Source organism: Myxine glutinosa, chromosome 10 (assembly GCF_964187855.1).
Source record: "Myxine glutinosa chromosome 10, kmMyxGlut1.1, whole genome shotgun sequence".
NCBI classification, from domain to species: Eukaryota; Metazoa; Chordata; class Myxini; order Myxiniformes; family Myxinidae; genus Myxine; species Myxine glutinosa.
Window position 1 is genome coordinate 86970725 of NC_136270.1, and position 18908 is coordinate 86989632.

Below are 18908 nucleotides of genomic sequence, written 5' to 3' on the forward strand. Positions count from 1 at the left end.
AGATCCACAACCTCAGTTGCGTCCAGGCAGTCAGTCAGCTCATCAATGCAACATCACTTATTCCAAATTTACTCGCTGTAGGATTTAATGTATTATCATATATTTATAACTTTCCTTCGATAATATGATAATATCATTAAATCATGCACATCTTACCTTAAATACATCAATCTACTAACCAGCACGACCACACCACCTACCTCTCGATCAAACTGTACTTCGAATGTTCAAACTGTCACCTATAACGGTTTTTTGGCAAGCTGCCGTATCCTAGCAACCACTGATTCCTAGCAACATTGATTTGTAGTATATTTAATTATTATATTGTACTGTATTTGCATTAAAATCTCATGAATAATATTTTTAATATTCGTATTGTATTTTACTAATTCGATTTGGTGTCATTTTGTGATATTAAAGAAAACTTGTTTTAATCTACCAACTGCAGCTCCCTGCGCTAACATACGTCTGACTAGTTGTTGTAATTTATTGACCAGTTCAGAGCTGTGTGTGGTTGCTCTCACAGTCCTAATTATTTCACCTGCAACCGTACCATAAAATAGCTTTTTGGGAATGTTGCTGTCTAAGAAAGGCATTCGGACAATGTGGAATGGAAATGCATCTCGTTTATCAAATAATTTGGTGTGAAATTTATTATTATGGATATCAATTTGTAATTCTAAAAAGGAAACTTAAGTGGAAGTTTGGTTTTCCTTTTTCAATTCAAGTTCTTTTGGATATACATCATCATGAAGCTGATAAAATACAAATCCATCATTAATTGCCAACAAATCATCAATGAACCGGAAGATGTTTCCACATTTTTGTGCAGTTGTTAATTTATTCCTGCACATGTTCTGGACCCAATCAAACTCGTCCATGTGCAGGAACAAATTTGCAAAGAAAGGGGCCGGATCTGAACCCATGGGTTCTCACTGATCATCTCATCTGATCTCACTCATCTCACTCATCTCACTCATCTGAATCCACTGTCTGCTGGAGTATCTTGTGATCTGAACCCATGGGTATGCCCACTGTCTGCTGGAGTATCTTGTGATCTGAACCCATGGGTATGCCCACTGTCTGCTGGAGTATCTTGTTGCCAAATGTAAAGAAACTGTTGTTTAGTAGAAATCGAATACTTTCTTTGAGTTTACTTTTTGAAAAACGACATGAATATTGATTATCCTTTACAGACCAGTGTGCTCTGTTTTGATATACATTAATGTATACTCTATTACCTCCTGCAAATGCTTTATCTATTGCTCTGGCCAATGTGTTTACGAGCTTGTCATGTGGAATGTTTGTGTACAATGTGGAAAAATCAAAGGTTGAAAGACATTTTGCTTTACCCTTGTTGTTAATGTTGTGGATACTGTCGATTACCGGTTTGGAATTATCAATGATCCAGAATTTCTTAATACCATAATAAAACTTCACTTTTTCACGGTAGTTTTTTTTAAGCATTTATAGATTAGTTTCATTGCCGCTGTAATACTGCCCAACAAAGGTTTCAAACAACATTCTCCACTTGTGATGATGAACCTCATCTTACAAGGGTGTTTGTGCATTTTTGGGATCCAGTAAATGAATGGTAATTGATGGTGTTTATCCGGAACTCTCAGTCTTCTCACCGTTGAGTGATTTGTATGGTGTTGTATCAAGTCTGTTTTGTTATTGTTACTTACTTTGTAGGTCTTTGAAATTCCCGTGTCTAAGCCCAATTCTTCCAAAAGTGTTTGAATGTAGAATGTTTTACATACAAATGCAATATTATTATTTGCTTTGTCAATTGGAACAATAACATATTGTGTTTGAAGCTGCCTTAAGGAATCACGTGTCTGGATTGTTTAAAATTGCCTTCGGATTATTGATTCGAACTTTTCTTTTCAAATCAACAACTCTCCTTTTCACATGTTTCTCTACCTCCTCCAACCATGAAGTCATTTGTGTGTTTGGTACTTTATGTTTATCAATTTGTTCTTTCATCCATTCGCCCAGTCCCATCATTGTAAGTTCCATTGCTTTATTCCAGTTTATTCTTTTATTTTCTCTATAATTTGGTCCCTTTGTAAGTAATGCACGTAATCTTTTATCTTTCACTATTCTGAGATCACCTGTGATGACGTGTTTATGATGTGGATCTTTGAATGTGGAATGTTCACAATTACAATGATGTGTGTTATTTAACCATTCCTCTACATCTATACATTGCACAGTGTCCTTGTAGTTGAAGATCTTTCCCCGAATTGAATTTCCCAAAGTGTACACAACTCTTGGTCGCTCTCTCTGTTGTATTGTTTCTGGAAGTTTACTCCGCACTTCCTTATGTTGAAGTATTTTCTCGATATTTATCATTTCCACCCCTTTGTTATCAAACATAATTTTGATGATATCATTGTGTTTTCTACGATTCACTTTTTTAGGTTTCTCTTTGTACATTTTATGATCAATCGTGTCCAGATTTGCTTCCATGTGTTGGATTGGGAGTTCCTCTTGATCGTCCTCTTCCATTAATCTGTTCACGATTTGCCAAACTTCTTTCAGTTGTTTTTTTTTTAAGGTATTGATCTTAATTCTGCTGCTGTTAAGTAATGTGCAGATATTGGATTTGTTAAGATCTAACCATTCATTTACAATTTGTTGTGGTGTGTCTATAATTGGACATTTACGTCCATAGTTATGCACTCTGTGTCTCTGAGAGTCTCGTGGTAAGGTGTTAAAAACAGACGCGATGATGTTTTGTCCATTTTGCTGTGTATATGTGTCATTAATTCTTTCATTTAATCCATAAGCATAAGCAGTTCTTATCCAGAACTTTTCTTTAATCCAGAAAAGTTCTCTACGCTTACGTAATTGTGTGATTGTTTTATCTTCCATCCCATTCTTTTTTCGGCCATTTCCGCTTATCTTTTCTACAACCTGAACATTGAAGCTCACATTTTTACAATATCCAGAAGTAAAATGATGGGTAAGTAGTGGACAACCAGTAGTTTTATCTGGGTTTTTCATGCCGCTCCTATGTGCATTCATTCTTACATTACATCTCTGCATTGTTTCACCAACATATTGCATCGCACATTTGCTGCAGGTCAATACGTAAACTATATTTGAGGTTTTACATGTAATTAATTGTTTAGTTTCTTTTAACTTGTAACATCTAGCCGTTACTGTACAATTAATCATATTGTTTGTGGTAAATATAAGACAAGTTTTGCAATTGCAAATCCCACATTTACACACTTTGACTTCGGACAAGTGTTCCCCATTGGCTAACCCAGAATGGCCACCTCCTACAGCCTGGATATCTGAGTTAACTACAGCATTACCTTGTCGAGGAACACAAATCCTCTGAGGGTTAGTCCCCAGGGAGGCTAGTTCAGCTGGGGGCTGCCCTGCTTTACCTTTCATTTTGTATAATTTCATCATTTTCATGCTTTGAAATGTCGTTGAACAAACATAAAATATCATATAAATGTAGTTTCACAAACACATTAAAATCACATCAACATAGAAGAAACATATATATGTATATATAAGAAACAGTATAGTGGATTTTCCACTAAAAGATAATGACAAATCAGCGGGAGAAGCCTCAGCAAAAGAACACACACACACAGCCACTGAGCTCGGGGGAAGTGCCACCACCACCATCACTTCCTGGGATACTCTGGGTACCAGCGACGTCATAACAATGGCGCCGCTTTTCTCACTGTACTCAGCGGGGCATTTCCTCAAGAGGAATTTCCTCCTCCCAATGGATGCCAACTGAAGGGGATTGTCCTTGCTCTATCCCTTTCAAGCAAGGAAGCAGCACGTACCATTTTAAAGTCTTTGGTATGACCTGAAGCGGTCCAAACTGGATGGGTGTTTTTCAGGAGACACCATCTCCTTACTGGATGGCCGTTGGCTCCCTATAGGAGCTCATCCGCCCTTTGCCAGGTGTTGTTTTTGGTCCTGGCAGGGAGTCACAATCGCCCTTCCCACTAGTAAAGCAAGTGAGGGGTGTCGGTTTAGTTGCCAACAACCCATATAAAGGAGTTAGAGTGAGGCTGAGAATCGGTATGACTTGAAAGGACACGTGGAACGAGCAATGAAAGGGTATGTGAGTAAATGGTTAAATCGATAGGCTTAACCAGCCCAGGCAAAGCGCATGACGTCAAAATAACCAAACAGGCATACAAAAGACACGACAAAGAAGACACAATATGAACAATCCACACAAACAAAAGTAGACGACAATTGATGCAACAGAGTTTGTTTGTTTTTTGTATACAGAATCGAGGCTCGTATAAGAGCTAACACATTGAAGATGAAAACATGCACAGACACACAAAACATGCAATGAAGAGAGCGGGAGACAAGAGGGGGTAGAGGGAAGCACACAAGCACAACAACAGAATAGAACAGGGACGCACATAGATCTGTGGAAGGGGAAGGGCTGGGGGAAGAGGGAGGGGTACACAGTATAAAGCAAATGAACACTTCGAGGAATTTCAGGAAAGAAGTTGGGGATTTAAAGAGGCGGATTTGAGGTGGATTAACGGGGGTAGAAAAGATCAAGGTTTTGGATGGGGGAAGAGAAGAGATAGTGGTGAACAGCTGTTTGAAAGAACTGGAGGGAGTGTGGGAGATGGTTCCAGAGGTGGGAGAAAAGAGGAATGAAAGAGTGAAGATGAGCAGAGAGTTTTGATGCTCGGTGAGTGAAGGTAAGATAAATAAGAATAAAAAGGTAAGATACATCCAGAAGGTTACAATACCTGATGCAACATAGGGGCAAAATCACTCAGAGAAGAAAAACTGCCTCCGCCATAAACCAAAATAAAAACAAGTGTTTGCCATGCACTTCCCAGTTTGCTTGTTCCTTCTACACCTTGTAATCACATTACCTTATATTCATGCAGAACTCGGTTGATCCAGGTAGTGTGAGATTTTTGCTTTAGCTTGTAACAAGGAAGTATCAATTTGAGATCTTCTTCCCTGGAAAAGGGGGGGGGGGGGGGGGAAACGCCCTGGATCGGAAAGCGTACACGATGGTTTTTTTTCTACAAGATTGAAGGTCATGGAAGAGCAAGAACACCTGACGATTGGTAAAGATGTGAAAACACATGGTGTTTGGCGTTAGGAAAATTAGTCACAAGAACACCTGATGCAAGTTTTTTTTAAAAAAGAACTACTCGCTTGGTAAAGAATAGCTATGAGTAATTTTTATCACCCTTCTATTAAAATGAACTACATAACTGATTATGTCTTTACAAAACTAGATATCTGCGATCACAAAGTGATCGCCAATAGGTCGTGGGGAGGAGTGTACCATATCATCCGCCCCATTAGATGGGGAGGAGGGAGAATCTGCAATCACCTGGTCTCGATTTTCTAATGGTCTCACCAAACCGGGAAAGGAACTCTTTACGTGTCCGTAAGCTCCACACCCATAGCACGTCATGACGTCCGTGGAGGCATACATTCTATAAGTATGGCCATTAATCTTTGCATGCAAAACGACATTTAGCTTTTTCTCATTTTCGGGCAATATCATGTAACCGACCCTTTTAAAAGTCATCACGTGTCGAAATTCACCCCTTGCCGAGTGTATCGGCACCATTGTCACTTTTGTTACGATCGTACCAAACTTGCTCAATTAAGCACACAAGTCCTCACCTTTAACAAAGGGAGGGACATTAGACACATTGACCCTCACCGCAGGTGTATCTAATGGGGAAACCACTAGAAACATGTCGGGCTCTATGAGAAGGCCTTGCTCCACAACGGAGGGTACCATGTGTACCTCCGATACAAACACAACAACCTTCTTGTTCATTCGAGAGGCTGCACGGATATTATGTGAGCCGATGCTCTTTCTGATTGCTAGAAGCACCTGTTCTATCTTTACCTCACTCCGGGGGGTCGCACACCAGCCCATGCTTAGACACATTGAGCGACTCGTACATGCTATTCCTCAAACAAGCGTTTGCCGTAGTGAACGTAAATTAAATAAATTAAAAAGTGAGAAATCAACAAAACGATACCAACCACAAGCAACACCGGCAAGTGGAGGTAAAACCAAAACTAATGGACTAAGTCCAAGAAGCGTTTAGAGCAGTGAAACACCACTGCCGGGACAAGGAAAACAGCAAAATGGAGGCCAGGCCTCAAACCCGGAGGTTCGAAAAGAGGCAACCGAACACCACCTACCGTGTGCGCTCTCTCCCTCTCTCTCATCTCAACAACAAAAGGACACACAGGGGAAACTTTACAAGCATAAACAAGGACACAAGGGAGTGAAATGGGGGATAGGAAAAACAACCAACACGGAAGAGAACTCACAGCTCAACACGCACAGCCACCATGATTCCACACCCACGCCCAACTCACCAACGACCAGGAGAGAGAGAGAGGGGGGAGGGAGATGGCGAGAGAGAGAGAGAGAGAGCGAGGGGGAGGGAGGGTGGGTGAGAGGGAGGAAGGGCGAGAGGGAGAGAAGGTGAGAGGGAGAGAAGGCGAGAGGGAGAGAGGGTGAGAGAGAAAGAGGGCGAGAGAGGGTGAGAGAGAGAGAGAGAGAGAGAGAGAGCGAGCGAGGGGGAGGGAGGGAGGGAGAGAGGGCGAGAGGGAGAGAGGGCGAGAGGGGGAAGACAAGAGGGTGTGAGCCAGTCTATGGGGACCGATCGGCTCTCAGACTGTGGCCACGCTGCCTTGACGATTCCGGGCAGCAGGGCAGAGGGGGAACATTTGGCTCCAGGCTTGCGTTTGGGGGTACAACCAATGTGAAGAGGCCTCCCCGATAGTTGCTCGAATTTAGTACTTTGTATTTATTTGTAGATGCATGCACTCACGTGAGGAAGCCATGTTTGTGTTTGTGTCCATCGTATTCTCCATAGTTGATGAGGAGCAGGAGGGCAGAAAGCCGAACAGTCTCCTGACTACTGCAGGGGTACATCCCTTTGAGCAGGTTTCCTCGAGCCTCTTCAAAGAGCACCTCGATGGCAGCTGGCTCTTCAACCTGTTGTCATGCATTGAAAAATTCCAGTCTTAGCCCAAGGTCTTAAAAAGACCAAAGTTCTTATGTCATTCAGATTTGACTTCAATGCAAGCAGGCATTTGTTTCACATTAATCTTTTCAATCATATATCCACAAATCCATATGGCAGAGGAATACGAGAATCTGTCAAGGCTAATGACAAATCCAAATGAAACTGCCATTGACGTGGCCTTCAACATTAGGCCTCACGGGGTGGAGTACATTGCTCTTCAGAAGGACAACTTAAACCAGCTGTCCCATCTCCTAATACATGTGAAAATTAAAGATCGCATGATTAGTCCAGTTGGACCCTATATTAGATAGCCTGCAATGCAGATGCAATGCCTATTAAGTGGAGGTAAAGATAGGATGTAGATATGCTCACCTTGAGATGATGTGAAACAAGGTCATTTATTCACAACATCAAATTCTGCCAAAGCAGGAATTTTCTTTTTTGTGAGAAATATCACCTTTTATCAGAGTACATTGTGCACCTCCCAAACCTCACACCACCACTCCCAAAAAGTTATTATGCCAGTTATGTTTTCCCTATCTCCTCCTTTGTAACAAGCACCTGATTTTCTGGATAGCAATGCTAATATCCAACATGTAAGTGGAGGTCAATTCGTCCAAATAACAAATTTGAGCTGAAAACCCGATGCCTTCAGTACATGTCATCTATGGAAGCGGATGTATTTCCTGCCACCCTTTTCTGATAGGGCGCCCAAGGCTCATGGACGAGCGCTTTAGGCAAATGCAAGACAAAGCCATTAGAAGAAATCGATGTATGTACTTTTACACAAAAATGCAACATGCACTTGAGATATAGTCATCACAAAGCATGTGCTTCGTATGGGAATGCCAAACAGGCCAATCAAATAGCTTACTGCCCAAACTTTGTCACAAAATGAACAATGAGCAGTAACAAGTGCAATATGAAGGCCCACACCTGCTTCTCTTTATCCAAGCACAAGCAGACATTACGACGCAACAAAAGCTCTGGGGATTCGTCTTGCGATGGGACAGGGACGAGCTCCTCTATGACCTTTCCCCATTCACGCAGTTGCTGCAGTGGCTTGTGCGACGGCTTGAGCTGCAGGCCTGTGGTGGCGGCACGAAGATCGGGTCACAGTGGCAGTGCTCTGCCACGAACAAGCATAACCTGCACTCGTTTCAATGCGTCCAAAATATCAATGTGTAAGCTCCAATACTCACGCCACTTATCCTTGCTCGACCGACCACAACACAAATATCATTGTTCAATTTGCATGTTCAATCCACTCCAACTTGCGATTAAAGAACAACAACAAAAATCACCTAACCTTAGGGCAGCACATTCACAATGCAACTTTTGTCAATCAAAAATGCCAAAAGCATAACATAATAATTACTGTAAATTTACAACTTATTACATCTTGAAAACATAAACAATGGCACTCGGTCGAGCGCATACCTCCGCTAGGCTAAACAGTTTACATTTTGTATCCCACTGTTGGGCCGAATCTGGAACTTCACCAAAATCAAATCAATTCATCCTTGTCACACAACCAACATGTCCACCAAGTATCATCCAAATCAGTCCACAACTTTGAGAAACTGTGAGAAACAAGATTCTGTGGTCTGATGAAACGAAGATTTAACTGTTTGGCCTCAATTCTAAGCGTCATGCCTGGAGGAAACCAGGCACCGCTCATCAGCTGCACAATACCATCCCAACGGTGAAGCATGGTGGTGGCAGCATCATGCTGTGGGGGTGTTTTTCAGCAGCAGGGACTGGGGGACTGGTCAGGCTTGAGGGAACAATGAATGGAGCAAAGTACAGAGATATCCTTAATGAAAACCTGAAACAGAGCGCTCAGGACCTCAGACTGGGCTGAAGATTCACCTTCCAACAGGACAATGACCCTAAGCACAAAGCCAAGACAACGCAGGAGTGGCTTAGGGACAACTCTGTGAAGGTCCTTGAGTGGCCCAGCCAAAGCCCTCACTTGAACCCAATCGAACATCTTTGGAGAGACCTGAAAATGGCTGTCCACCGACGGTCCCCAACCAACCTGACAGAGCTTGAGTGGATCTGCAGAGAAGAATGGCAGAAAATCCCCAAATCCAGGTGTGCAAAGCTTGTCGCATCATACCCAAGAAGACTCGAGGCTGTAATCGCTGCCAAAGGTGCTTCAACTAAGTACTGAGTAAAGGGTCTGAATACTTAAGTCAATGTGATATTTCAGTTTTTTCTTTTTAATAAATTTGCAAAACTTTCTAAAATTCTGTTTTCTCTTTGTCATTATGGGGTATTGAGTGCAGATTGAAGAGGGAAAAAATGAATTTAAACGATTTCAGCATAAGGCTGCAACATAGCAAAATGTGAAAAAAGTGAAGGGGTCTGAATACTTTCTGAATGCACTGTATATATATACATGCCTTCTCATCATAGATTATTGTGCTTGTAACAATATGTACTGTATTAGCAAAGCAACGTATGCACCAAACATAGTCGAGGGATATTAAATATGTGTAATCGGTGGTTTTGGGTATATAACACAACCATGATTATATTTTTGGTTTAATGCAAGATGCCTTAAAGATATAGGTTCCAGGAAAGGGGGTCGAGGGTGGGAGGGGTTTCAGGTTACACTACTCACTAAGACTGGTTGAGCAGATCCAGAGTGCAAAGTAGGGGTACTGGCTAGCAGGCAGGTGCAAAGCTGCCAAGACATCCTGGACCGTTGTACTGCTGCCGTGAGGGAGTTCCACCGCACGGTACGACCCGTCCTCACGGTACACACGCAGCTTTTCAAACTGCACAAGGGAGGTACAGCTCAAGGATATGCTCCACCACTGAGATATTTATTTTGCCTGCTTAATGTGTGGCATGATAAGAGTGAGGATGATTCGGTGATACCGGCTTTCCGACAGATTTCTGCAAAGCAGCAACCACATCCTCCCACTGTCCCTGTTTGTTCTCCGTACAGAACTGTAGCGGTGTGCAGCCTTGATCATCTTTAGCAAACTGTGGAGATAAGTAAATACAGGCATTAATGGCCTCCAGAACAGGACCTCATTAATTATTATTTTAATTAAACAAAAGCAACACCTATCTGGCTATTCTCAGAGAGCACTCAGTGCTGGCGAGTCTAGCATTTCATACAGGCATATGGCAGGGATTGCAAGCAGCCATCTCTCTTCATGACTGGTCTCCCATATCTACTGCCCCAGATGTTAACTCGGCCTTGGAATTATTCCACAGAAACCTGGTCTCTCTCTCTCTCTCTCTCTCTCTCTTATGCAGAGATTCATCCCATTTCCTCTTCCATTATCCTACCCTTCTTCCCACACTTGGTACACTGAACCCTGTGGTGAGGCAGTTGCTCTGAAACCACTTGTTTTCTCCTCCTGGAAGACCAATTTGACCGAGGGGAAATCTCAAAGCATTCAAAAAGTCCGTAACAAGAGTGTGTCCACTCTCGAGAGCCAGAAAACAACATCTGTTCAACCTCAAGGATGAACTTTCAAACTTGTCTCCTTCCTCTAAAACCTGGTTGTGTCTTGTTAAGTCTGTCTCGAGTGCATGCTCCCCTTCCATCCCTTCACTCTCTTGAAATGGCACCACAGTCAATTGGCAACACAGTCAACCACGTGAAGAGGGAGTGGTTCAACAGGTGTAGAAAAGATTACGGTTTTGGGGTCAATGATCTGAGGTGGTGGTGTACAGCTGTCCTGGATGGAAGAATGAAATTGAAGACCTGAGTGGAAGAAGTACATTTTTGTCACATTTTTGGGCAAAGTAAGTTAGAACCAAGCACTCCATCTACAGTATGGTAGGTACCAATCTATATCTAATAATTTTAAAGTGTTATTTTGTGACTTAAGTACTTCTTCCACTCTGGTCTTCAATTGAAGAGAATGCATTTACTGAACCTGCGTTTGCTTCCAAATATTGTGTCCCCAACCCCTCACTCTCTGTACCCACCCAACCAAGTCACACCCAACTGCTCCTGGACCCCAACTGCTGTTCAACTGAGAAGGTGGAGAAGTTGGTATCCATGGAAATCTCCACGCATGGCTCGCGGACTTCTTCTCCTGTCATATACAACGTGTGGCTCTAAATGGAATTCTCTAATCTCCTCTTCCTGTCCAGACTGGAGTTCCTCAAGGGAGTGTTCTGGGCCCTGTGCTTTTTCTGGTCTTCATTATTGATCTCTCGGACTCTCTGGACAATCCTCTCTATATTGTTGCTGATGACTCCACCCTCTGCCGCTCCATATCTCATCCCTTATATCGGCAGGCAGCAGCCTCTTCACTCTCTGCAGACCTGGATAAAATCACAGACTGATCAAACAAGTGAATATGTCTTTCAATCCTGACAAATATCACACTCTCACTTTGTCTCCCAGAAAAGACCATCTGGAAAACCATCCCATCTACTCTCTCAACAATCCTCTTGAAGAAGTTATGTCACTCAAGCTTTTGGGGTTCACTATCTGCCATGATCGTTCCTGAGAAACATTTCCAAGCTGTCCTCCAAAGCCAGTCGTCAATTGGGCATTCTCCGTTGTATGAATTCCTTTCTTGGCACCTCTGAGCTTCTCACCACATACAAAGCTTTCATCCGCAGCTTGAGGGAGTACTGCTCTCCCTTCTGAGCTGGTGCTCCTGCCTCACACTGTAGAAACCAAGGTTTTTAGAATCATGGGTATCTCCGGAGATGAAGCTAACTCTGAGGGCCTTTCACTCTCTCACCGCAGGCAGGTTGGTGGGTTTTCTGTCTTCTACCGACTCCTCTCCGACCTAGCTCCCCCTGCTCTCTCTGTCTGTGCTCTGTCCCGCAAATATTCCTGCAGGACGCCCAAGATCTGCCAGCAACCCTCTTCTGGTGAAACTGCCAAAATCAAGACTCTCTGCTCACCTTCACTCTTTCATTCCTCTTTTCTCCAGCCTTTGGAACAAATTCCCACACTCTCTTCAATCCCACTCCTCCCTCCAAGTCTTTAAAACAGCTGTTCAATGCCATCTCTTATCTTCCCCCATCTTTTCTACCCCCATTAATACACCCCAGATCCACCTTTTTCAAATTCCTTTTTTCTATCCTGAAACTCCTAAGTGTCCATTTTGCTCTTGCACATCCCCTCCCTGCCCTTTTCACTGTCATTTGCCAAAGGCCAACTTCCATCTGCTTGAAATTCAGCCAGCCAACATCACTGAATTACATAAAGAATGTGCAAAAAACAATTCCCTTCACCACAGAACTATAATCAGCTTACTTCCAATCATCAGCAAGGCCGGGAATCCATCATCACAGTTGATATGAAATCCTTCCTTTTCTCCAAACAATCTCACCTCAGATCATCACTTTGGATTAGACCAGGTCACTCCACCTTGGACGTATGCTGCCTCTACTCACCTCACAATGGACAGAGGCCCTCAATGTCGGACATGAGATCAGGGTCGTCTCTCTAGACATATCTCATACTTTTGATACAGTCTTGCATCTTGCCTTGCTCTCCAAACTCTCTGCCTATAGCATCCAAGGCCAACGCCGACTCCCTCTACTCTCATAGCCAACGTTTGGCTGTCAACAGAATCCTTTCATCTCCTCCCCTTGTTAAGGCTGGAGTACCCTCATTGTAGTGTGTTGGACCCAGTCCTATTCCGAATCTTCATCAAGATATCTCTATAAAATCCTCTTTTGATTTATTTGTTGATGCCTCCACCCTCTGCTGTGACATCCCCTATCCTTCAGATAGGCACCTTGACAAAATCACAAGCTGGTTAAACACTTGGAATATGTCTTTTAATCCAGACAAATCTCACATTCTGTGTCTACTTTTGTGTGTAACCCTCCCATCCACTTTTTTAGCAATCCTCTTGAGGAAGTTCAGTCATGCAAGTTCCTGTACCTCACTATCAGAAATGACTTTTCTTGGGAAAACCACATTTCAACATTGGCCTCCAAAGCCAGCCACTGACTAGCCATCCTCCGTCATACAAAGTCGTTCCAAGGCACACTTGAACTCCTATCCACCTACAAGGCCTTCATCGGCAGCTTGATGGAGTACTCCTCTCTCCACTGGGCTAGCTCCCCTGCTTCACACCATGGAAACCAAGGCCTTCAACATCATTAGAATCTCCCACAGTGAAGCTGAGTCTATGGGAATATCACTTTCCTATCGCTGACTGGTCGGTGGTCTCCCTGTCTTCTATCACCACGGCCTTATTTTTGATCTTGCACCTTTGCCGTTTCCATGCTTTGTCACCCTCCCAATCTCCCCACCCAGGTTTCTGCAAGGCATATGCATTCCACCAGCAACCCCCTTCTGGTGAAACTACTTAAAGCCAGGATCACTGCTCACCTCCACTCATTTGTTCCTCGTTTTTTCCTCACCTGCGGAACCAACTTCCACATCATCTATATAATAATAGCGTAAGGACTCGACTTTGTTATCCCTTTTACGCCACACCCAGTGACCCGATGCCCACGGCACTAATGGATTTACGATCTACGAACCGCGCTCTTTGTTTATCACGTACAGCCATACTCGAAAAATCTGAATTAGTCGACGTTGGGGCCCAAAAGCATCCGATTAACTGCCGATACGACGCCATCTTACGACGCCATCGTATTTGCGTCTGCTGGGCGAAGGCGAAGCGAGCCGTCCGCTGATTGGACAGTCGAGTGGTGTGAAAATGGGTGGTGTGAACCAAATGGTCTTTTTATTCCCTTGAATATTTTAAATTAGGATATATAAGGAAACGTCTTTATCGTCATTTTAATAAAGTTAAATGGAGTGACGTTGCGATACTCGGGGTGCGTTGCATAAATCCTCGTAACTCAGAGAGGTGTAGCAGGTGGCGAGACGTAAGGAAGCTTAAAGATAACTAGCTGAAACAAACGAACGATATGTCAATCCCTTTCTACACCGAACGGCAATAAAAGTATGAGAGCGGGAAGGCATGGCCTGAGCACTTCGAGCATAGAGAAGGACTAATTGGACTTAACTTAAAGAGAAAAAATTGGAGCTTAAGGGAAGAAGAAGATCCCATGAGCGCTCCCCTATGCCATCCATAATAGTACACTCTATCCATACACCACATCCTCCCTTCCGTGGATGTTCCACGGGTTTCACGCCTTTATCGTCATTTTAATAAAGTTAAATGGAGTGACGTTGCGATACTCAGGGTGCGTTGCATAAATCCTCGTAACTCAGAGAGGTGTAGCAGGTGGCGAGACGTAAGGAAGCTTAAAGATAACGAGCTGAAAACAGACGAACGATATGTCAATCTCTTTCTACACCGAACGGAAATAAAAGTATGAGAGCGGGAAGGCATGGCCTGAGCACTTCAAGCAGAGAGGAGTGATTGGACTTTACTTAAAGAGAAAAAATTGGAGCTTAACGGAAGAAGAAGATCCCATGAGCGCTCCCCTATGCCATCCATAATGGTACACTCTATCCATACACCACATCCTCCCTTCCGTGGATGTTCCACGGGTTTCGGCTAGTATTTAATTATATTGTTACGGTATCCGGAGGGGAATCTCACTCCTGGCACCAAATTGTTGAGGATTCCCACTCCAAGACACCGAATGTGTTACGGTCCGGGGTTCGGGTTTACTTCGAGGGGGTTAACTTCCGTGCCCTCCGAACTTACCGGACCTGCGGCTGCCGCACACGAATAACTTTGTGCTTAGCAGGTTGCGAATTAGCAACTACAAACGCCAATCGGAGAACGTACCGAACGTAACCTCCAGCGGTTTCCTTTGTTCCCTGATGGAAATTTACATGGCCGAGCGAAACCGTTGGTCACCGCCAGAGGGATGCTAAAGCCGTTACTGTCGATGTTAAAACTGGATACGAACAATGGCGGATCAATTGAGAAGAGACATTCACGGACAGAGAGAAAGGCAAACGTTTAAACAATTTGATTTATTACAGATATTTACAATGTGATTATTTCAATACCAAAGAAAAAGGGACGAGAAGCAGAAACTTAGCTTATTCTACGCCTTATTACAATTACAACGGATAAACATCACATGGGTGCCCAGCGCACTCTCACAGGGGAGGGGAGGGGAACGAACAATGAAGGACCTACTAGCACAAAGGCTACGTGCTCCCAAATTCCTCTCCTCACGGCGCCAAACGTCCTGTTGTCGCCACCGAGAAGCACGAGCAGGTAACGACGCTCCCAACATGGACCGGCAGAGTGAGGTTGATCGTCAGCACGGCAGAGTGACCCAGGCCAAGAGGAGAGCACACATGCTGGGCCAGCAATCCAGGCAGAGTCAGACAGGCCCGGAGCCGACAAAGAGACAGGCCCGGAGCCAACAAAGGGACAGGCCCAGAGTGTCGCAATGCAAGTGTAGAGGCCTGCGAGAGGGAGACCGGCCAAGAGCACTAATGTTCACGTACACAGTGGGGCGAGAGAGACCGGGCAGAGAGCAAAGTGTCCACAATGTCCAAGAGCCAGCACAACTGCGACCGCCTGTGACCAAGAGCCCGGACCAAGAGCATGCAAAAAACCGTGACCGCCTGCGATGCCAGCCACGAACCAAAAGAGAGAATCAATCTCTTTTAAAATCCCTTTGTTCACCCTCCAAGGGGGAGGGTCTCGACACCAATGCCAACTACAATTTACGTACCCTCTGGGTCACGTGGTTCCCCCACGGACCCAGGCTCTCGACATTGGTTCCTCACACGGTGCCAGGGAATCCCCGACACCATGCCTTCCTTTATCCGCAACAATATGTTTTATGTGTCTGTTTGACTTTTTGTGTGATTAATGTTAGCTCTTTCACGAGCCTCGATCTTGCATACAAAAACAAACAAAAAAAAAAAGTCTTTGCAAGAGCTTCTCAGAATTACCCATAAAGTTAAAAACTAAATTTTCAAGTCATTGTGAACATCATGATGATTTCCAGGAATATTTTATAGTGTTTCAATTTCATTTATTTAACTGTTTTTTTTTTTTTTTTTTTTTTTTTGTATACTGAATCGAGGCTCGTGAAAGAGCTAAAATTGACTGACTTGATCAGTTTAAAACCAGACTTGTATTGGTGGTGTAGTGGTTATAGTGTCTGTTCTCTGTCCGTGAGATCAGAATTTCGAAACCAATCCCGGCAGAATCATATCAAAGACTTTTTAAAATGGTATATGCTGCTTCCTTGCTTGATGCTCAGCATTTAAAAAGGATAACACACAGACAAACAACCATGGGTTGGTATTGGTAACCATTGCGCAGGCTTGATGGGCCTAATGTCCTCCAACATTGAAGTTCCTTGTAAGGGAACTTGTTATTATTTTATTATTAAATTACAACAGTGCAATCCAAAAGTGTTAAAACTGCTACATATCTATATCTAATCTATAAAACTCTTTTTAACAACTGACTGACATTAATGTTCGTTACCTTCCGGGTGTGGTAGAAATCTGAAATTTGGAATGCTGAGGACATCAAAGCCAGTACACCAGGAAAAAATCGCAGAACCATCGGAAAGCGTCCGTAAATGAAAAGTTAAGTAAACTAGAGGTTCCAGGGAACCTGAACTCAACTGGTCTATATCAATATGGTTAGAATATGCATAATAGTACCACAAACTATATAGTTTATATGTGCTAAAGAGGTACAGTAACGTTGAAGGTTTGATCAAATTTTGATCAAATTTGATCAGTATTTGTTACTTTTAGAGCTTGGATGTCGTCCAAACTGATGTTTATGGGTCAAGTCATGTCATAGGTCACAGCGAGGTCATTTTTTGGACATCGTCAAAACCTGTAATATATGTGTTGAGGTTTGTTACATACTGTCTACACACCAAGTTTCAGCCTTCTAGCTACATTAGGAAGTACCAGATTGACAAAAATTGATTTTTCAATATGGCCACCGTGCCGCACCCATTTTTGGGTGTGCAACGCCCAAATGCAATCCCAAACTAGTTTATGTCTTAAAGATGCTGAATAACAAGTTTCATCAAATTTAATCAATATTTGTGACTTTTAGAGCATAGACGTCGAATTGTTTACAGACGACAGACAGACAGACAGACAGACAGACAGACGACAGACAGACGGATGACGGACACTGGGTGTCGACAAAAACTCAGCTGGACATAGTCCAGATGAGTTAAAAAACCCAAACACATGTGTAAAAAATAAATTTTAAAAACCTCATTCAATATCTAGTATTTGAAAATCGTAATTTCTATAACTGTAAACTGTGAAATAAACATGACAATAATGTCCGTAAATAACAAAAAAAGGAAAAAAGCATCCGTAAATGAAAATGTACGTTAAAAAAACCGTAAACACGTCCATAAAAAAAAAACTTCAACCGACATCTAGCATTTGAAAATTGTAATTTCTATAAGTGTAAACTGTAACATTAAAATCTCAATGAAAATTTACATAAAAACCGTAAACGCGGCCGTAAAATAAATAACGAAACATAAATTGATATCGAGCAGCAGGTCGGTGATGCTTACCTATTAATCATAAAGCTTCTATTTATTATGTACCTACGTATGAAGCACGGTTCGTTATTGCTTACACAATGTGTAAGCATAACCCACTAGTAATGTAAAAGCTTGTTTTGTATATTTATTGACAATCCAATAGCAACATAGTAATTATCCAGAGAAAAGCAGAAAAAGGAAGCAACATTTGCACTTATGACTGACCAAATGTGACTATTACAATACGATTGCCCAGAAAGAAGCAATGTTTGTACTTTGTTTCTTTTAAAAGGTGGTGACACCGGAGGAGATGAAGACGACAAATGCTCCCAGAAAGGAGAAAAATTAAATAACGCAACTTGAAATCCAACTGTGGAGGAATGTGCACATTCAAAACTTCCACAACTTCTCTTGTGTACGATGCACTATTACTTGTTGGTTTTGGCCTCCTAAATGAAAAAGCACTAATAGCTTGTGGACATGAAACAATAACCATTTACAATTGTCTGCTGACTTTCTTAAGCCGGTGAACAAACAAGTCCGGTTTTACTTTACATCCATCTGCATAACCATTTGGATTTCCAAAAAGAAAACTCACTCTGTCAATGTCAGGATGGTCCAGTAGGAGTTGCACTAGATCGACATGACCACAACTGGCGGCAAAATGCAGCGGGACACGGTGCTGCCCAGTGGGCACATTCGGGTCACAATGCCCTTGCTCGAGCAGTGTGTGTGTAGCCTCCAGGTGGCCGTACCTACCACCAGCAGACACCGAACATTTGTATGGAATAGACTGCTGTACGTAAAGTCCATCCGGTCAAATCCATGGAAAGTACCCCCTCCCATTCTCCCCCTACCTAACCAGTAGAGTGTCCAAAGGCAGCATACCAGCAGGCATAATGTAGGGGAGTCCATAGGTCTCTGTCATTCTGTTCTGCAAGATACCCTTCCTCCAGGAGCTGCTGCACAAGCTGGACATCGCCCTTGCATGCCCCGTGATGTAGTGGAAACTCTTCCAGCCAGCTGCGTTCCCTTCACATCCACACATTTTGGTCTAAACACAAGTCCATACAACCAAGTGTTTTCTGCCTTCCCAACTGTGAGTTCACCACAACAGTTAAAGAGGGAATGCAGAAAGCCATTTATAGTGGTGTTAAGTGCTATGGGGCTTTGTATAACTACTCTAGCTATACAGTATTATCAACATTTCCAGTACTTCTTATCGAGATATACAACCACGGCCTTTAATTACCAACATTTATGTGCTACCGATATCCAACATCAAATTGTGAACCACCTAAATGGCCATTAATATGGCTTTTGCATCTGCACAGCACTTGTGGTGAACATGTTGGAGACCATGGCAGGGTCAAAGAGTTGAAAATACAGAACACATCTACTCTTGCCATTGTGCAATGTAATGCCACCATTCACACTCAATAC

At 43.0% G+C, this 18908-nt stretch overlaps 1 protein-coding gene across 4 annotated transcripts in view; it reads right to left on the bottom strand.

Annotated features, from left to right (window-relative positions):
• KRIT1 (KRIT1 ankyrin repeat containing) overlaps positions 1-18908 on the bottom strand; it is a 60779-nt gene that overhangs the window by 6483 nt on the left and 35388 nt on the right. For all 4 annotated transcript variants that reach the window (XM_078785842.1, XM_068126605.2, XM_068126604.2 and 1 more), the window contains exons 8-14: positions 18354-18497; positions 18064-18220; positions 9921-10028; positions 9661-9817; positions 7968-8119; positions 6834-7000; positions 4890-4980 (exon numbers count right to left, since the gene is read on the bottom strand). In XM_078785842.1, coding sequence (XP_078641968.1) covers positions 4890-4980; positions 6834-7000; positions 7968-8119; positions 9661-9817; positions 9921-10028; positions 18064-18220; positions 18354-18497 — 976 coding nt within the window. The remainder of the gene's footprint in view (positions 1-4889; positions 4981-6833; positions 7001-7967; positions 8120-9660; positions 9818-9920; positions 10029-18063; positions 18221-18353; positions 18498-18908) is intronic.